General features: G+C 26.6%; 2 protein-coding genes across 3 annotated transcripts in view; both read right to left on the bottom strand.

The window, feature by feature from the left end:
* LOC145743145 (E3 ubiquitin-protein ligase rnf213-alpha-like) overlaps positions 1–13,812 on the bottom strand; it is a 28,393-nt gene extending 14,581 nt beyond the window's left edge. The window contains 45 exon segments of the mRNA XM_082561053.1: positions 46–305; positions 448–713; positions 776–939; positions 1,070–1,190; positions 1,317–1,430; positions 1,619–1,700; positions 1,981–2,058; positions 2,139–2,207; positions 2,273–2,353; positions 2,465–2,566; positions 2,633–2,716; positions 2,824–2,910; positions 3,233–3,310; positions 3,385–3,465; positions 3,577–3,678; positions 3,745–3,828; positions 3,935–4,021; positions 4,174–4,257; positions 4,342–4,431; positions 4,525–4,608; positions 4,690–4,824; positions 5,021–5,116; positions 5,383–5,430; positions 5,556–5,588; positions 5,695–5,760; positions 5,865–5,924; positions 6,104–6,172; positions 6,253–6,312; positions 6,756–6,879; positions 7,077–7,239; positions 7,362–7,499; positions 7,644–7,806; positions 7,893–7,937; positions 8,169–8,228; positions 8,299–8,358; positions 8,601–8,633; positions 8,788–8,865; positions 9,022–9,196; positions 9,388–9,538; positions 9,876–10,034; positions 10,466–10,625; positions 11,027–11,192; positions 11,305–11,467; positions 12,891–13,028; positions 13,656–13,812. Of these exon segments, the coding sequence (XP_082417179.1) occupies positions 46–305; positions 448–713; positions 776–939; positions 1,070–1,190; positions 1,317–1,430; positions 1,619–1,700; positions 1,981–2,058; positions 2,139–2,207; positions 2,273–2,353; positions 2,465–2,566; positions 2,633–2,716; positions 2,824–2,910; positions 3,233–3,310; positions 3,385–3,465; positions 3,577–3,678; positions 3,745–3,828; positions 3,935–4,021; positions 4,174–4,257; positions 4,342–4,431; positions 4,525–4,608; positions 4,690–4,824; positions 5,021–5,116; positions 5,383–5,430; positions 5,556–5,588; positions 5,695–5,760; positions 5,865–5,924; positions 6,104–6,172; positions 6,253–6,312; positions 6,756–6,879; positions 7,077–7,239; positions 7,362–7,499; positions 7,644–7,806; positions 7,893–7,937; positions 8,169–8,228; positions 8,299–8,358; positions 8,601–8,633; positions 8,788–8,865; positions 9,022–9,196; positions 9,388–9,538; positions 9,876–10,034; positions 10,466–10,625; positions 11,027–11,192; positions 11,305–11,467; positions 12,891–13,028; positions 13,656–13,770 (4,856 nt within the window). The 5' untranslated portion in view covers positions 13,771–13,812.
* A 655-nt stretch (positions 13,813–14,467) lies between these two features.
* Positions 14,468–19,198, bottom strand: part of LOC145741738 (E3 ubiquitin-protein ligase rnf213-alpha-like) — a 16,202-nt gene continuing 11,471 nt past the window's right edge. Inside the window, exons 13-25 of one of the 2 annotated variants that reach the window (XM_082559381.1) lie at positions 18,991–19,147; positions 18,575–18,750; positions 18,238–18,380; positions 18,057–18,156; positions 17,762–17,879; positions 17,464–17,669; positions 17,211–17,376; positions 17,054–17,098; positions 16,879–16,956; positions 16,611–16,727; positions 15,951–16,152; positions 15,648–15,777; positions 14,468–15,287 (exon numbers count right to left, since the gene is read on the bottom strand). In XM_082559381.1, coding sequence (XP_082415507.1) covers positions 15,137–15,287; positions 15,648–15,777; positions 15,951–16,152; positions 16,611–16,727; positions 16,879–16,956; positions 17,054–17,098; positions 17,211–17,376; positions 17,464–17,669; positions 17,762–17,879; positions 18,057–18,156; positions 18,238–18,380; positions 18,575–18,750; positions 18,991–19,147 — 1,789 coding nt within the window. In that variant the 3' untranslated portion in view covers positions 14,468–15,136. Of the gene's footprint in view, positions 15,288–15,647; positions 15,778–15,950; positions 16,153–16,610; positions 16,728–16,878; positions 16,957–17,053; positions 17,099–17,210; positions 17,377–17,463; positions 17,670–17,761; positions 17,880–18,056; positions 18,157–18,237; positions 18,381–18,574; positions 18,751–18,990; positions 19,148–19,198 lie in introns of those variants that run through there. The other variant, XM_082559382.1, reaches the window with a different exon arrangement.

The following is a 19,198-nucleotide window of genomic DNA, read 5'->3' as shown; positions in this document are numbered from 1 at the left end:
TTCTAAATTTTAGTACTATATATATTTAAATAAATATCCACTAACTTTAGTTTCATAGGCCAACTTTGAATAAAGTCTTTAAGGTGTTCAATTAGTAGCACTTGTGCATCTTTATTGATATCATGAAAACTTAAGCAATAGCATATGTCAATTTTTGTCTGTTTATTTTCATAGAAAATATGTCTGTTTTCCATTAAACATAAAGTAACAAACATTCCAAATATTCGCTGACATCTGGATATATTTGAGTTATCTTTCGTCATAATTTCTGTCATTTCATGAATATATTTTCTTAAACTAAAATCCTGCAAAAACAAAGATTTATATTACTTTTGCTTAATATCATATAAAGTACCAATTATAAGGTTTAAGTAAGCAGGCCAAAGTTGTTATTATACAAAACTTTTTTAAAATAAAATGGTTTAACCTCTAAAACAATTTTCTTACCTTGTTTTTTATGTTTGAAATTCTGTCAGGATAATAATCTCCTAAAGCTTGAATAAGCATTCCTTGCTCACAAGCATGGACCCAATCACTTAATGTTCGAATAAAAAACGAAATAGGAATTTTCGAATCACCTTTAAATTCAATTTGTTCAAAACTTGGTAGAAAGTGATAAAAATTTTTTTGCAAGTTTTCTTCATATTCAGTTTTACCAAGCTGTGTTGTTTGAATAAAATCAAAAACAATTACATGACCTCGTCTTATCATATCTACAAATAAAAAACAAATATTTTAATAAGTTTGATAAAATGTTAAGTTTAAATTATTTTACCTCGTGACAGATCCAATTTTCTGTTGCAAATTCTTTTATCACTATAATACAGTTCAGGTAGAATCTCCCAATTGAAACTACCATCCGGATGTAAAATATGGTATTTGTAGACAAATACTGTTTGATTTTTATCTAATTCTATTTGAAAAGTATACTGATTTCGACTAAAAACAAAGGTACAATCCGCTTAAAAAATTGCTTGGGACTCTTTTTGTTTATCCAAGGTGAATGTTTAAAATGCCTTTGTCATTTAAATAAATTTTTTTTTTTTAAATGGTAAACAAAAAAACTCACATTGGGCAAAAGTAAAATGGATATCGAAAATTATTGTCTACGTCAAGCATCATTAAATTATCCCCCTCAATCAATTTTGGCATGTTGTTTACCAAGACTTGAAATTCTAATATGAATTTTCCTGCACAAAAAATACTTTTAATTAATACTTTGAGTTCTATAATATTAAGCTAAGGCTTATTTTAAAAAAAAATTCAAAAAGTCAAATATTTATTAAATAAATTTTCAAAAAACAAATCAATTCAACCTTGGGGTGCCTTTCTTGTAAAATCAGAAATCACTTCAGTTCCTGGCATGGTTTTCGTAATTGATGAATAATTAATATTTTGTGGGTTTTGATCATTTTCTTTAATATTTATTTCTTAATTTTTTTAAATATAACAAATGCTTAAAATTAGATAATAAAATAGAGTGTAAACATTATCTAATAGACATATTTAAAATTTAAACTTGTTGAAAGCATTCATAAATTTAGAAGAATTAGAAGTTCCTAATATTTAATTAATTGTGTAAAAAAATTGTAAACAAATTTTAGTTTAAATACTTTACCCAATTGTTTTTTAATATGGCTAACAGCATTTGCAAAAGTGCCTTTTTCTGAATTAATCTTTTTTCTTTTTAAATCAGAATCCTTAAAAACAAGCATAAATATTTTTGATTTTTTAAGCCACACAGTAAAAAATAAGTTTACAAGAAATTTAATTTAATTTTTAGTATTTTTAATTGATTTTTCAACTTAAATTTTCCATATAAATTTAATAAGTTAGCTTAAAAATAGTGTTAAAATATAAATTAGAGTTTTGCATTTTTGTTTTAATATCACATCATTTGATATTAAATATTTTCTAGAAAAATACTGAGGACTTTTAGGTTATTAAAACATAAAATGTAAATCAATTTGTGACAGTAACCTGTTTATTTAAATTTTTATTCAGGTTTCCTTCCATTTCTCTTTTTTGTGCCCTTGTCACCATGGTTGAACTAGACTTCTGAAAATAAAGAATGTTGTTTAAAATAAAGCACTTAATCTGTGATAAGAAATATTTTAAAAATATGGTAATAAATGTACCTGTAACTTTTTGGTATTTTCTTGTTCAATATTAGTTTTCAAAATTTGTTGTAATTCTCCAATCCGAGTCTAAATATGTTTTTTACAATAGTTATGACCTAAAATTCTCAGTGTTTAGTTAGTAATTTTTTTACCTCTTGTAGACCTAGAGCTGCTTTTATTTCTGTCTCTTTTTTTCTATTTAAATCCAACAAATCTGTTGCCTCTTTGTAATTCTAAAAAAATATGCTGATTATAAATTTAAAAAAAAGTTAGTGTTATTTTATAATATAAAAATAAAAATGATTTTAATTTTTTCACTAAACAAAAACATCAAAAATTTTAACCTTTTTATATTTAATTTTATCTTCACCATTATCATCGCTGGCATAAGTTTCTAAAAGTTCTGCAAGGCTATTTTTTTCTTCTTCCACCTTTTTAGTATTGTTCTAAAACCACACAATTAAAGTTATTTGTGATTCAAATGTAACAAAATTAAACCAAATAATACTAACTTGAATTTCCTTTAAATGTTTTTTGTTTGTTTTAAACTTTTGGTTTTCTTTCTCCATTTCCTTGTTCACCCGTGAAGTGCTTTCCTAAAATAAAAACCAATCATTTTTAAATATTTTTGTAATGATTTAGGCACGTTTAGTTAACCTTATATGTAAAACCTAATGTTTATTTTAAAAAGTAATAGAAGTACTTGTAACTCTAAGATTTTTGCTTGTGATTTGCTTTGTTGATTTTTTTCTATTTCTGAAATTGCGTTGTCCTTACTTAGTAATGTTGCCTAATAAAATTTAATAATTAGATTTAAAAATAGAGGCAACATTAAATTAAAATATAAGGAAATAACAGTAACTTCAGGTTCGAATAATATACTTCTCGTAAATACTTTTGATTTTTTAAACTTTCAATTGTTAAAAATGTTTAATTTTCATGAGCAAATGTTTAGATTATTAACATAAAAACATTAAACTTACATGCACCAATATCAACAATTCTTCATGAAAATTGAAGATTATTAATAAATAACTAGTCTATCGTTTTTATGTACAGAAGTTAAACTATTAAAAAACATTTGGTTTAATAAAAAATGTTAAAAATCCTACCTGTTTTTGATTTAATTTTTGAACTTCAATATCAGCTTTAATAGTTTCTAAAATTTGATGTAGTTCTCTTATCCGTGTCTAAAAATATTTGTTTTTTGGGTATAAAATTTATTTAATTGTTATTTAAAATTTTTAAATATTGGGATTTTTACCTCTGATAAACCTAGCAACAATTGCATTTCCATCGCCTTTTTTTTATTTGACTCCACTGAATCTTTTGCCTCTTCGTAATTCTAAAAAAATATGCTGATTATAAATTTAAAAAAAAGTTAGTGTTATTTTATAAAGTAAAAATAAAAATGATTTTAATTTTTTCACTAAACAAAAACATCAAAAATTTTAACCTTTTTATATTTAATTTTATCTTCACCATTATCATCGCTGGCATAAGTTTCTAAAAGTTCTGCAAGGCTATTTTTTTCTTCTTCCACCTTTTTAGTATTGTTCTAAAACCACACAATTAAAGTTATTTGTGATTCAAATGTAACAAAATTAAACCAAATAATACTAACTTGAATTTCCTTTAAACGTTTTTTGTTTGTTTTAAACTTTTGGTTTTCTTTCTCCATTTCCTTGTTCACCCGTAAAGTGCTTTCCTAAAATAAAAACCAATCATTTTTAAATATTTTTGTAATGATTTAGGCACGTTTAGTTAACCTTATATGTAAAACCTAATGTTTATTTTAAAAAATATAGAAGTACTTGTAACTCTAAGATTTTTGCTTGTGATTTGCTTTGTTGATTTTTTTCTAACTCTGAAATTGCGTTGTCAACATTTAATAAAGTAACCTATTACAAAAAAAAAATCACATTTAAAAATAGGGGCAATATTAAATTAAAATATAACAATAACAGGACATTTATGTATAAACAATACTTGTACAAATTATATTAATATATTAAAAATCATAAAAAAAACTACAATTAAAAAAGTAGCCTACCGTAGTTTCTTGAACAAAGACATGACAGTTCGTAAGTTCTGTATTTAAATCTTGTATTTCACTTTGAACTGTTTTAAAATTATCCTAAAAACAATTTACTTTTTTATATATTAAAAAAAAAATTTAACTTAAGTATAAAAAATTATATAATAATTTAGAAAAATTCACCTTTGTAGATAATTTGTTAGTCTCATTGGTGCATTTTTCTAAATAGTTTTTTAGTCGTTCTTGTCTTTTACATAAAAGACCCTTTTTTTTCTACATATAGTTACAATGAATAAATGATTTTTTTATTAAAACACACACTTTTAATATTAGTTATTTACTATTATTACAATATTAAAATACAACCTCTTTTTCTTCAATAAAATCTGAGCTATTTTTAAGTTGTTGTTCTAGCTCAATTCTTTTCTTTTTCATATTCTCTAATTGCACCTAAAGAAAAAAAACATAAACAACAAAAACCCAATGCATAATTCAATCGTAAATTTTAAGTTTAAAAAATTATAAACTTACCTGATTTAGAGCCTCATTGATCAATTTTTCCTGAACAATTGCTTTGGGTTGATATCCGTGTAACTGATCAGAATCTCTGCCTTGGGTACTTCTGCCAGCAACTTCAAGTCCAGTATATGAAGGAAGACCTATTTTCTGCAAATCATAACACAATCTTTTACAAATATAAAATGTAAATATAAAATGCTAACTTATATTAAGATTACTAAGTACCTTGTAAAAATCTTTACCATACAAAATAAAAAACAATTCCTACAAATTAATATTTGAGAAAAAAGTTTTACAATTAAAATATGCCAATTTTCTCAACAATATTGTTAAATTTACTTACAACACCATGTGAAGAATTAAACCCAGGCAATGAAGGATTTTGATGGAGTAAAGCACCACAAACTGCTGGAGTTGCTTTTTGATAAGTTTCAGCATTCTTAATATTAAAATAGATTTTTTAAAAGTGAACAAATTGTTAAATTAGATGAGTTTTTATTAAATTTTTGATGCTTAATATAGACAGGCTGCTTTACCTTTGGGTAGAACAAAAAATTTAAACTTTTAATGCATACATTTACAATTAATTCAATGAACAAAGGTTTTACCGGTGGCAATATTAAGCCCACTTAATAAAAATATACCCTTTTTCTAAGCAAATTATTTAAACATTTATTTGAATACAAGATTTTAAATATTCTAAACCTGTGAACCATATGTTTGTGCATCTAGAATTTCCCCTATTTCATCTTCCTATTAAAATAATTATTTTATAATCTAAATTAACTAATGTAAAATTCATTTTCCCAAGAATCACTAAAAACATACAAAGTTTACACATTTTAGTTAAACCCTTTTTACTACAGCAAAGTATATACCTTAAGATTTTCATATTCTTCATCAGTGTTTAACTAAGAAACAAAAATTTTAAAACTGTTTCGTAAATTTAGAACTAATTTTTAAAAACAAACAAACAAGATGTTGATTTATACAAATTTTAAAAAGTATTATATTTACATTGTTATTAGGATCATCCAAATCTTTTTTATTAGTATGGCTTGGTGTAACTTCCATGTTCATGTCCTTAAAATTAATTAACATACATTACACATCATTTAGCATAACTGAAATATTTAAAATAAAATAAAAGATTTATTACTAAACAATAAAAAGTTGTCATAAACTACCTCAGGTTCAGAATTTTGTTTTGTTTGTTCAAGGTCATATGATGGTTCACATTCCATCCTCTGTAACAAATATAACCAAAAGTTATTAAGCTGTAAACTTTCCTAATTAAACAAAATACAGAAAGTTATACAGGTTTATATGAAATATAAAGCTTAATAATAAAAAATATTTCTTTTTGTATAAAAATTAATTTATGCACTGTACATTATCTTTAAAAGTTTAATATGTAAACTGTGACCTCTTGATAGTTCTCTTCTTCTGACCCAGCCTTTTTCTTATCAACGTGTTGTTTAATATTTTTGATTCTCTATAAAAAGATTTTATAGGACCAATGTTACCTATGTTACTTTAAAATACAAGCAATATAAATACAAAAATAAAATTTACTTTAGAAGGTTCTGAGTTTATTGGATCCAAATTATTTCCATTTCCTTTTCGTGGTGGTCCCTAAAAATATTTAAAAAGTTTATTTATTGAATTAATATAGAAGAAATTTAAATATCAAAGTGATCTTATAAAATTTACAAATTATTTTATCCAAAATTAAAAAAATCTTTATTCAAACCCAATATACATAATATTAAAAAACCTATATTCAAACGAAAACTAAAAAGTTGTAAGTTAATCATAACAGAGTAAACAATAATGTAAAGTGCAGAGCTAGAGTAAATATTTAATGTTTAACTTAAAGCAATAAAAACTTTTTTCCTGTACAAGGTCTTTTTTTTCAATATTAAAATAATATTTTAAAATAATAAACCGATTTAGTTAAAACAGTATTAGTAAAACTTTTAACACACCCTTTTTATTTAATGTGATCTAAATTTATATGAATATATTTGCTGGTTTAAATCTTAACAGTACGCTGTTTTACATAAAAAAAGACTTACAGTTTGAAGTTTATTTGTAGTTAGTATTCCTTCAATTTTTTGCTCAAATCGAATAAAGTAACTTTCTCCCGATAACATCACAGTTGTAAGAATCAATAAAAACCAATTTCTCTTTTTCATTTCACTAAACAATTTTTTCATATATTGATTTGGTTTTAAAAAATAGTTAAATTTTGTTATTATATTATTTAATATAAAACTCTACAGCAAAAGCCTATAATCACAAAAAATAAAATTTATCACAAAATTAAAATGATATTTAACATCAAAATTTATTAATAACCAGACAGTATCACAGGTTAAAAATCACACAATAAATACCTTTCAAAATTGGGATGTAGGATATTCAGGTTTTGAGCCATTGTAATAATGTTAAGTTGGTTTTGTTCAATCTTTTCCCAATTATTAAACATTTTTTTCAGTATTTGACCATCCTTGTGCGAAATCAACCATTTTTCCAATATAAAAGATAACTCTGAGTTATCTGTAATAAAAAAAGTGGTAATGTTACTATTACAATATGAAGAAACCAAGATAGCAATACAAAGAAACAGCAGAAAAAATACAATGGGTAGTTTAACTTTTATGTATAACTATAAAAATTACCAATTATCTTGACTGCTTTTACAAAATCATTTTTCCAATTATCTCGAGCATTTCGTTGTAAACAGTTTGCAAGTTTCTTAACCAAATTTGAAGTGTTACCAGTCTTTTGAATTTTTCGAAAATGATTTTTGTACTGATCTACAATATAATATTTTATATCAACAACCATCTGCTACATTAAATTAAAATACAATTCAAATCTTAAAAAATGAAATAAAACACTTATAAATGTCCAAAACAGTTAACCATAAGTTTTAAAATATTAAATTGACTAAAATTTACTTCTAGAAAGATGGTGAAGTAAAGTAAGTTCTCGAGCTATTAATTTCACTTGTCCACTTGTCAGCACATTTTCCAACATAGAAATCAAACAAAATAGTTTGTCCTCAATTCCATTTGCATGCAAGAAAAGAGAAGAGGTAGAATCAGCATCAGAGGCAAAACTCTAAAAAATAAAATATTTAAATTCCATTTTGCCAATATGCACATTTAATTCCTATAAAATCTTTATGAATTAAAAAAAAAAATCACCTGACTGTCTTCATCTGATGAATAACTTTTAACTGAGATGTGTTCCTGAAAAAAATTATAATTGCATATTACCCAGTGAGATATAATTTGTTCCCATGATTTTATACCAATCCAGTTCAACATTTTTATTAGAGCAAGGGTATTGACTATTTTGTTAATATCTAACTTGTGCATGCAACTGCATGTCAACAGAGGAAGTTGAAAAAAGTTATTAGTGACAATAAAAAATGCCTAAAACCTAATTTTATTGTTAGCCTAACTAATTTAAACAGTTACCTCTTTAATAGATGGAGCAAGTTTGTTAGAAGAAGGCTGCTGCACAACCACATTTTTATCCTGTTATAATACAGAGAAAAGAGGTATAAAGAGCAATACAGTTTAATAAAAAAAAAAAAATAGTATTTACCATCGGTTGTGGTTGGGGCAAAGATTGATCATTTTCAGAATTGAAGTCAAATGAACCAGCCTAAAATTCATGTTTAAATAGTCATCTAGTTTATTGAAAGCATAATTTAAATAACATTTGTTTATGAAAGTGAAACTAACTTTTCATTAGAAAAAATAACTCAGTTTAAAAAAATATCCTGTTAAAATACAAAATAAAATGACAACATTATATCAAACAGATATAGACTAAAGTATAGGATAAGTAAAGGGTTATTAAGTAAGTGACACAATATAGAATATTATATATAAATTTAAACTTACTTCTATTTGTTGAGTTGAACCATTACTGTCATCCTAAATATAATTATTAAGAATAATTACAAGGAGTAGAAAAATAAATAATTAATTTAACAAAGTAAATACAACTAGTGCTTTAAATTCTATGCTATATTAAATTTATAATACCCATACAACATTTATTTATAAATAATTTTTAGTTAATAATTGCCTGATAACTTCGTTGTTGTCCTCGGGTTTCATTGAAAGAAGGAAGTGAGTTGTTCGTACTGTGGTTGCCAACAATAACCTAAAATTTACAATATTGTACAGTATATAAGCATAATATAATAGCTTCTACTGCTTAACTTTAAAAATAGATTAATTTTAGGAAAATTAAAATCAATTTTTAAGTTAGTACAGTAAATCAAGCATATTGGCATAATATTTTGTATTTAAAAGCTACCATGGGTAAAGTAGTGTATGGTCTTTCGGTAAATCTATCCTCATACAATAAAGTTGCTGTGGGATCATTTAAACTAGATTGTAGTGTTTTAACAAATATTTGTAAACTTTGATCATCTAATTTTACAGCAATTGACAACATATGTAGAAGCCAATCTGTATGTTTCGGTTTTTCACTAAAAACATAAAAGCATTTTTAAAATACTGTTTTATTCTTTGAAAATTTGTTTTTTGTATTTAAATTAAAATTTATACACGATGTGTATAAAATATTTATACTTAGTTGAACAGATACAAAAAGTAATTTTATTTTATCAATGTAACATTTAAGAAATTAAAATATTGAAATAACATAATACCATATTACCTTTCTTTAAACATAGGTAACTGTTGCATAGCAACTTGAGTTACAATATCTTGTTTTTGTTTAAAGAGTTCCCAATTTTGACAAAGGTAATAAAGCAGAGAATCGTTTAAAATTAAACACCGTGACATCAGTTTATATAAGACAGCTACGTCTAAATACAAGTCATTTTAAAGTTTTATACATAGTCAATCATCTGTGACTCCTGTTAATTAACTTAAATACAGCTATATGTATCATGACATTTAATACTAAGAAATAATCGCAAGGTAACAAAAAGTAAATATTTGCAATAAATACAATTAACAATTTAATAAGCCATATAAATTAAATGTAAAAATATGAGAGCATGCTGTTAAAAGCAAGCTGACTTAAATCTAAAATCAATAATGCGGGAATAATAGCTGGTACCTGAATTTATAAATGTTTAACTAAACCCTAGTAGGAATTGAATATAAACAATCAATACAAAATGAACATTTTTTACAAACTTTTTTTTACTGCTTCCAAGAAATCCTTTTCCCAATTTGTTTTTGCATTACTTTTTAAATATTCCAAAAGTTTAAACATTAAACCAGGTCCAGTTAACCTTGGAGATAAACTTGTTGATTTTTCACCTTCTTTTGGAGGCTTAAACTTCTTGTATTGTCCTATAATGTAAACATTTATAAACTTAGTAACCTATCTAATTCAAAATTACCTAAATTTCTAGTAAAACAAACGAAAAAAATTTATTGAGTGGGCGACTTAACTTTACAAACTAAGGTAATAGTAACATATCATTGTATTTAGTAGAAAACAATTTATAATAAAACACAATTTAAGTTAAAAACAGTGAATTACTGTCATGTTACCGAAAACCTTTTTACCAAAAAGCACATTTCCGAAAAGTATAATTTCACAGACAATCAAACATTTGCTATTAATCCCCTTTTACCCCAAACCTTCCCTAAAAATACCTTTTTTGACTTAAATTTCAACAAAATGTTGTTTTTTAAATTTTGGTTTTCGAAAAATATGTGCAATCGATAAAATGTTTTTCGTTAATTTAGAAAGATTTCAAAAAAATATTCATGCTTACCTTTAGAAATATGTTTAGTATTGTACAGATCGATTGCCAAAGTTCTAACTTGTTCATCAGTCAAAATATCGGACAGCATTGGACATAAAGGTTCCAATTTGGTTTCAACTGATTTGTAGTTGGTCCCTGGCAATTCTATATCTCTTGGTAGTAATGATGACTAAAGGTGGAAAATAATAATATTAACAAATTATTACCAAAGGACTATTATATTTTTATTCTCTAATTTTTTAGATAAGGTAATTTAGGTAACCTTCAATACATACAATTGACTTATTGTATATGTCTTATATATAAAGTTATTTCAATATTACACTTGTATTATTCTAACCTGCACAAGAATACTAAAATTTATAATTGAATAACAATCACAGATTGAAAAAGTTTCTTTTATGTAAGGCTTGCAAGTTACATGATAGGTATAAAAAGCCAAAAAAACATCCCAAAAATTGCATAATTTTTCTATATTTACCATCATATAGGGAAACAACAATGAGGTAAGCCATTACATATGGATTATGGTACAACTTAGATTGATTAACTTTTAAATATCTAACTTACCTGAGATGACATAATTGAATCTAAATCTGAGTTGTCTTCAGAATGAACGGGTGAAAGAGCAGATTTCATTGTTTCAACGAAGTTTGAAACCGTTTCAGAATCTGGTTCACTCTCAGCAACATAATTACAAATATAGAAAAGAATTTTTTCGCTTTTCAATTTTTTTCTGTAAAGTAATACAACAAGAATTAAATAATTTAACTATAAATAAGCGAGTTTTATAACATTATCAGTAAATCTACATGAAAAAAGCCTAACTCGTTTAACTTAAAACTTACGATTCCAAAAAAAAGTTGGCAGAATGTTTTAACGTGGATCTGAATTTTTGGTCATTTAAAAATTGCCAGGATTTTAGTATCCACAGAAGGTTGATGTAATCAGGATCAAATGCTTTTTCAGTTATTGTTGCAACTTCTTTTGATTTAAAATCCTTTTTCTCACCTTAGAAAAATTGACAATAATAAAATGCAAATCTGTTAACTTTTTAGACATAAATACCAAAATAGGATCCTACCAATTATCACAGAGGACTAGGGATGTGCCAAATCGTAAAAAGCTCGGCTCGTACGAGCATCTTAATTTAAAAAAAGCTCGGCCGAGCAATACGAGCTTTTGAATAGCGAAAATAAATACCTAAGTGACCTTTGGGTACGTAACGCAAAATGTATGCCCGAAAAAAATACATAAATTTTTGTTGTGGACGCTGCAAGCTTGCTATAGATAAATAATTTAAGAATATATTGCTTTATTTAAAGAAGCGATTTAAAATCGTTAAAACGTGCAGTGAAACGCCGAACAAAGTTTATCGGTTTTAAGAAAATTGAAATAGGCTGAACTTAGGTTAGTGTTGTACTTTGTATTAAAATGCGAAAATTTACTTAAGCTTACGTAAATTCACATGAAGAAATGTAAGCATTTCGACATGTTTAGGAGTTAACCGGTTACGAAGCGGGCTAGTAATAGCGCCCGCTGTACTAAAAAGTCTTTCAATAAAAACACTAGTTGGCGGCGTGACAACAATTGAATAACAACGTCATATCTCGCGTGATATAATTAAACCATAGAGATACTAATATGTATATATTAGTATATTTATCGGTGAACCGACGAATTTTCGCAGTGTGAATTATAACACTATTGTATTTAAAAAGTTATAACACTGCACAGCGTTCGATTTGCATTATAATTTACCGAAAAGAAAAAATTAATTTAGTTGATAATGCTCAAATAATTTAACGTGAAAGCTCGGCCAAACCGAGCTTTAAAAATGCCTAGGCTCGTACACGAGTACGAGCCCGAGCACTCGGCTCGACACATCCCTACAGAGGACCAAACATAACCACATAGAAACAACTATTTATATGTGTTATTTGGGGTCCTACCATTTATATGTGTTATTTGGGGTCCTACCATTTATATGTGTTATTTGGGGTCCTACCATTTATATGTGTTATTTGGGGTCCTACCATAGAAACGACTATTTATATGTGTTATTTGGGGTCCTACCATAGAAACGACTATTTATATGTGTTATTTGGGGTCCTATTTGTATGTGTTATTTGGGGTCCTACCAATTACCACACAGGACCACCACGCTGGAGTGCGTTAACTGTTTTTACTGTCATTTAATAAAAACCAAATATTGAAAATAAACTTTTTTTTATTAAACCCTGCCCTAACCCTTTTTTGAAAAATGTCCCTAGTTTCTCCTAATATAAAAAAACAGTGTATATACATGATTTTTGCATTTTATTCTTTGTTTTGTGTTGATGTACATTAGTCATGTTTGCCTATGTTGTGCTTTTTTGGACATATGTGGTAAAAAAAATTTTGATTTTGCATTATTTTAAAACAATTTACTTACTTCTGCATGTAAGTTGAACAGAAGCAACAAAAGAAAATCTCCATCCAAATTGAGATTTTTTCTTTGTCGCTCTAAAAAGTTGAAGTGTTTTTTGGTCGAGATTTGATTTATTTATTCCCTTTATTTTTTTCACATCATCTAAAAACATTAGGTTTAAATAAAAATTATTACTAGCTTTATTTTAAGTGAAATAGGATGAAACCTTATTTTAATTTTAAAACCAAGACAAAATATCTTGAGTGCAATTTCTACATATGTGCAGGCTGATCCAATTAAACTTAAAATATTAGATCCCAGATTAAGAATGTACCAGAATTCATTTAATGTCCATTGTCCAATACTACAAAATTAATTTTTTCATGTATTTAAGTTAACACTGGCAGTGTAGAGGTCAGAACACTTTCTACACTACATGAGGTCCTGGGTTCAATCCCTAATGCTCTCATGCTGTTTTTGGTAAGGTGCTCTTAACGGCTGAGCCAGTACTTAATGTTTTGGGTAAAGTGCTATTAACAGTACTTATCTTGAGTAAGGTGCTATAAACAGCTAAGCCAGCACTTAATTAGCAGCTCAATTATAAGGCAATCATAATCTATAATATTCCAAACCGCCACAGGCAACTCAGGACTAGGTCGGAGTAACTGATGTTACACTATGTTTGGATCGTGAAGTCGACGTCCCCACATCAAAAATAAAGATATATACAAAAAAATAAAAACAACTATTAAGCAATTAAAAACCGACAACTATACACCAATAATATACCTTCAGTGATGCATTTCGATTTTTTAAGTCCATCTGCCAGTTTATCCAAGCATTTGGGTGTTAAACCAGCAGCAAAAACAGGAACTAACAGATCTAAAATATCTTTATCTTCCATTTCCTTTACATTTTTAATAATTCTAAGAGTTTCAAAATATATAAAAATATCTGCAAAATTAACAATTGGTTAGGAAAGTTAAGAAAAGAATGACCTAAGTGACGTTGCATATCCTGCCATACTGACAAAAGTTTAAATAAATTAATAATTTATTAGTTCCTTATTCTAATTTAACAAGTATATATAATTTTTTTCTAGATTAGGGAACCGAACTTTGCTGTATAAGGAGAAAGAAGAACTTGTTTGTCCAACCCAAAAGTAAAAAAGGCAAAGTCTTGTTTGTTTATTATAGATGTCAAAGTTCATCAGTTACAGTTAGATGCGCAATTTTGCAAACTAATATCATTGCATCGGGAATTCCCCATACGGGTATTCCACCAAAGGTTATTTATAAAATTTAAGTCTTATTAAAGTTATTAGATTTTTTATGAACCATTTTTTAAATTAAAATTGGTTTATTAATATTTTTGTAAATTGATTTGCTATTCTAAAGTAATATAATCTTTACATGCGCTGTATTAGGTCGCCTTTCTCCTACCACGCGTTTATCACAATAGCGAACAACTGACGTAACAATAGTATGACACATTCTAACTTTAAAAAAATAATTAAAATATTTGCAACCAGCCAATAAATATTTTTAATTGCAGAACACACAAATTAATTTTTAAAAACAAAAATATTTATAAAAGCAATGATGATATATTAAAGAGTTGGATTATTAAATTTATATAAAATTAAAAAACACACAATCGATAAGTATAACCATGCTAAGACAAACTATTGTTTATCCATAACAAAAAAATTATACCTTCCAATATTTAAGTTAGCTGTTAAATCTATCTACATTTTAACTACTGGTTTAACGCGTTTGGAGGCACTGTCGTTAACACGGGATGATTTGCCTTAATCTTGATTTAAAAGCACAACAATATTTATGTTTTAAAATCAATCACAATTCAATAATGAAAAAATATAAGAGGTTGAAAAATTTTAAAAGTAGCCAAAGTAATAAATTTTACCGAATGGACATTCGACCAAAAACAAAATGTCTGAAAACACTATTTTAGCTACAATAAGATATTTTTTAATGCCCTCCCAACCGATCACTTTCCTAAAAAACAAATCTTATAACTTTCGAAAAAATTAGATCAAATTTTTGTAAAATGTCGTTTTTAAAAATTTAATTTTTGGCAAAATGTCCATTTGGTCAAATAATTTTTAGAAATATCAATTTTTTCAAACATTAAAGATAATTAATCATTAAAAATATATATATATATATATGTCAAATATCTTTAAAAAATATTTACATAAAACACAATAAACTAAAAATTTTATACACTAAAACGTTACAATTTAAAAGTTAGTTGTTTGCTTGAACTTCAATGGAAAGACTGAATACATGGACAGCATGTTTGTACAATATTTCTTCTGGTAATTTCTCGCACCAAGAATGATTTAAATCTTCGTTATCGTACTTCTGTTCAAGGTAGGCCAGCAAGACTACGGATAAACTAGAAAAAGGTAAACCAATCAATATAATACGACTTTTTGTCCATTTGTTTGTTTTAATTTATTTATTATTAATATAATATCAATAAATAAACAGGTTTACGAAGAATTATTTTTAATGTTGTAAAAAAACATACACTGCTAGTTTATTTACATTTTATCAGTGTTTTATACATTTTATTGCAAAAAGTTAAGGCATTAACAATAATCACGAAGCCATAGAAAAAATAAAATGCAGACATTTAAAATAAATGTGGACCAATTTGGTCATTTTAAATATAACATTTTTGATGTGAATCTTATGGATATAAGATGTTTAAAAAAATATAATATGTCTAAAAAAAATAAATTATTTCAATTACCCCCAACTAGAATTAGCTTCTGGTCCAAGCATAAGTAAAGCATTAAGCTCAAACTGTAATCGTTGAATGTTCATTTCTAAAAGATTTTGGCGAAGCTCCGTTTCTAACTCCGCATCATTAATGTCCTCAGCTAAATCAATTTCAATAATAAAATCATTTTAAAACAATATTAATATATTATTGTACAAAAATTATTAGATGAACCAAGCAACTAGCGAACATTAAAGTAAACAACATTTACTAAATTAACTTTTCAGCAATACTTTAACAAACAAGTTGCGGTAACAAAAAACAAACACTTACTTTCTACCAAAATGTTCTCGAAGGGATTTTGTTCATTTCCAAACAATCTAAGTGCTCTGTGCCACGAAAGTCGTTCAAACAATGACAAACAATGTTTGATTTGTGCAGTTTTTGGGATAAAAATGTTGTTTGTTTCATCAACTGGAAGCATGATGTCTTTCTCTGCATATTCACAAATTACCTGGCTAGGTTCACCGCCAAGCTAAATAAATATTAACATTTTAGTGGTACGTTAAACAGCAGTTTACTAGTTACACAGAAGCAATTAGATTTTGATTTTTAAATTTATTTTTAAAAATAAACACAATTTTAAAATTCACGCAACTACGCTTGAAACAAAACTACGTTAAATTTAAGTATTTCGTTTTCTTAAACGGGTCAATATATGTTTTGGTCGTAAATTGTGTTTTCTGTTGTCAAAAGTACAAAATAGTAAGGCCAATACTAATAGGGTCGTTTAAATTACAACTGATAACAATAGATATCTTGTTTTGAGGAAACTTGAACGCGTAGACTCGACTACGAATCGAATGCCAACCGATTTACTACGCTTACATTATGTTTGCTTAAAAATGTACACAACACTGCCTTAAGAATAAAATACAAGGAATAATAAAATGACCTATGACATACTACGAATATAAAAAAACTTCAATTTACCCTTGAAACAAATTGAACGACCAAAGTTAAGGTTCTGACAGCCTCACAAATGTCAGCAGTTCTTCCCTTTTCAGCATTTTCGTCAATCATGGTACACATTCTTTGTGGTAATGGAACCTGTATACAAAGTATTACAAGTCACAGCGGCAATATGAAAAATTATATAAGTTACTTGAGTGAAACTGCATTAACTATAACTGATTAAACTATTATTGCTTCTTTTTTTAAAACAGATTTTAAATGTAAATCTATTAATTATTTTAGTTACCTGTTCCACCAAACTTTTTATTGTTTTCCATTCATTTTTCAAGCCCATGTCTTGTGGATATTGCATCCTTGGAATGCTCTAATTAATTTTTAAAGGTTGACAATGCAATGTAAATATGGTTTGTTTAATTTTATTAATTTATAAAATGAGTTATTAAAAAGACAAAAACCAATACCTTAATGTTAATGATAGCTTTTCTTAAAATAAATTTCTCCACAACCTGAGTAACAACTTCCAATTATTAAATTTTATATAAACAATTTAAAAAACTATAAGCCTTTAGCAAATACACTTTATTAATAAAATCTTTTAAAATGTATTAGTAAACAAACCTTTTTTTCAAGCAAGCCAACATTGTAAGTGATGCCAGTAACTTCTTTGTTACCAGCAGTTGCTTCATATTGAGAGTTGGCTAATACTAACGGCATCAAATCTCTTTCTTCCTCAATACAAACCAAATTTTCCCTACCCACTTTTGCTACATCACACAATTCAAACCTTAATAAATAAACAAAAAAAAAACAATGTTTTTGGCAATGTAGTCATTTTACAATACATATAAAGATATATTATATAATTAATTACGTAGGTTTAGGAACAATGTTGTCCCTGCAGTCTGCAAGAAGATTGTTCTGAATATTAATTAAATATTCTATGAAAACAAGACCACAGCACCCTCTACCCCTGTTGTTGGGTAAACACATCGATATTGGGCTGTTCAAGGTCATGTCTTCCCTAAAGTATTCTCTGTTTGTGTTGTACAAATCTGCTTTTTCCAATATATTACGAATCTTTACAAGAATTAAAAGTTTAAAAATTATAAATGACATTGAACACAAGAACAAGTGAATGAATTAACAGCCAATCAACACACATAAATTACCTTATTCCAAATTGTGATATAAGTGTTTAATTTGTCTTGTAATAAGTTTTTATCTTTCTTTAAAAAGTCATTAAGTGTTATTTTATCCGAATCAGGTATGTCTATTCTTTGTGTATATCTAAGAGTAAAATTAATAAACTAAAAAATTTTAACGCAAAAATTTTAAAAAAAGTTAGGTTTCATCCATTTAATGACGTAAAATAGTTTTTTACATAAATAATTCAAGTCAACTAACGCTATTTACAATCTGTTAAACTATAATAAAAAACCATTGCCCACAACTGTCTTGTTTTACCTTTTTATTAAAACTGATTGAACATAGGCAATGTCTTCAATATATTGAACATAATTCAAGTTTTCTATTCCCAGAAGCGGTTTCAAAATACTCCCCTCTCCTAATAACACATCACCAATTTATATATAAGAAATAAAATTTAAGCTACGTACAAACTCAACAAACCGCAATATCATTTTACCTCCAGCTTTTGCATCTACAGCCTCCAGCTTTTGCCTGAGATGTTTCATGTCAATGTTGACTTTATATTTCCACAAGTTTGGATGATCCCAGGGCACTATTCCATCTATTACTGGCACTTCTTCGTTTAGCTCAAAAACTAATCTATAGTAATATTGGTGATGGAGATTTGTTAAATTACAGTTATTGCATTAAAAATGCAAATTGGCATTATTTGAAAAAATATATTAATAAAGTTTAGCATTAATAAAATTCTAAATTATAAGGTAAACACCTTAAGTGTAGTAAATTAAACAACTTGATGGTCTATTTTATACATAAAAAAATTTAAACAAAACCTTTGAAGGGGTTCTTCAGCAAGTTTACCAGCCTTGTTTAAAGCATTTTGACTTTCTTGAATAATTTTTTCAGTGTCTTTAAAAACCAATGAAAGAAACGTTTTTTGAAACATTTCTTCCCAAATAACTCTGTTTTTCATACTTGCCAATGAACAGTTATTCTCTGCTGGGTTTGTCTGATATAAAATAAATTGTAAACTATGTAAGACGATTACTTGTCATATTATATTAGCCTTTAAAAAAATTTTGCAAGTTTTTAGCAATATTAAGATGTTTTAAACCACGGAATTAATAATTAAGTTAATCTAATTATCTAATTTTAATTTGTAACTTAATAACCTAATAAAAATTTTTTTTTTAAAAATGCAAGTTCATCCATAACAAACAAAATCTGAAACGAATTTCCAAAAACTTGCCTGTGATATTCTAATTTTATGCAAGATTTGATGCACAATAATAAGAGTGTCATCCAAACTCTTTCCCAAAAATGTTCCAAGATTGGTTAAATCTTTAACAAGATGTCCTAGTAAAAATTGGATAACTTCAGCTTGACCACCATTTATTTTTAGAATTCTAAAAAAAATATAAAACATTCTAAACAAAAATTAAGCTACAGCCGAATGC

Source organism: Corella eumyota, chromosome 2 (genome assembly GCF_963082875.1).
Source record: "Corella eumyota chromosome 2, kaCorEumy4.1, whole genome shotgun sequence".
Classification (NCBI taxonomy): domain Eukaryota; kingdom Metazoa; phylum Chordata; class Ascidiacea; order Phlebobranchia; family Corellidae; genus Corella; species Corella eumyota.
This window is presented reverse-complemented; position numbering and strand designations above follow the sequence as displayed.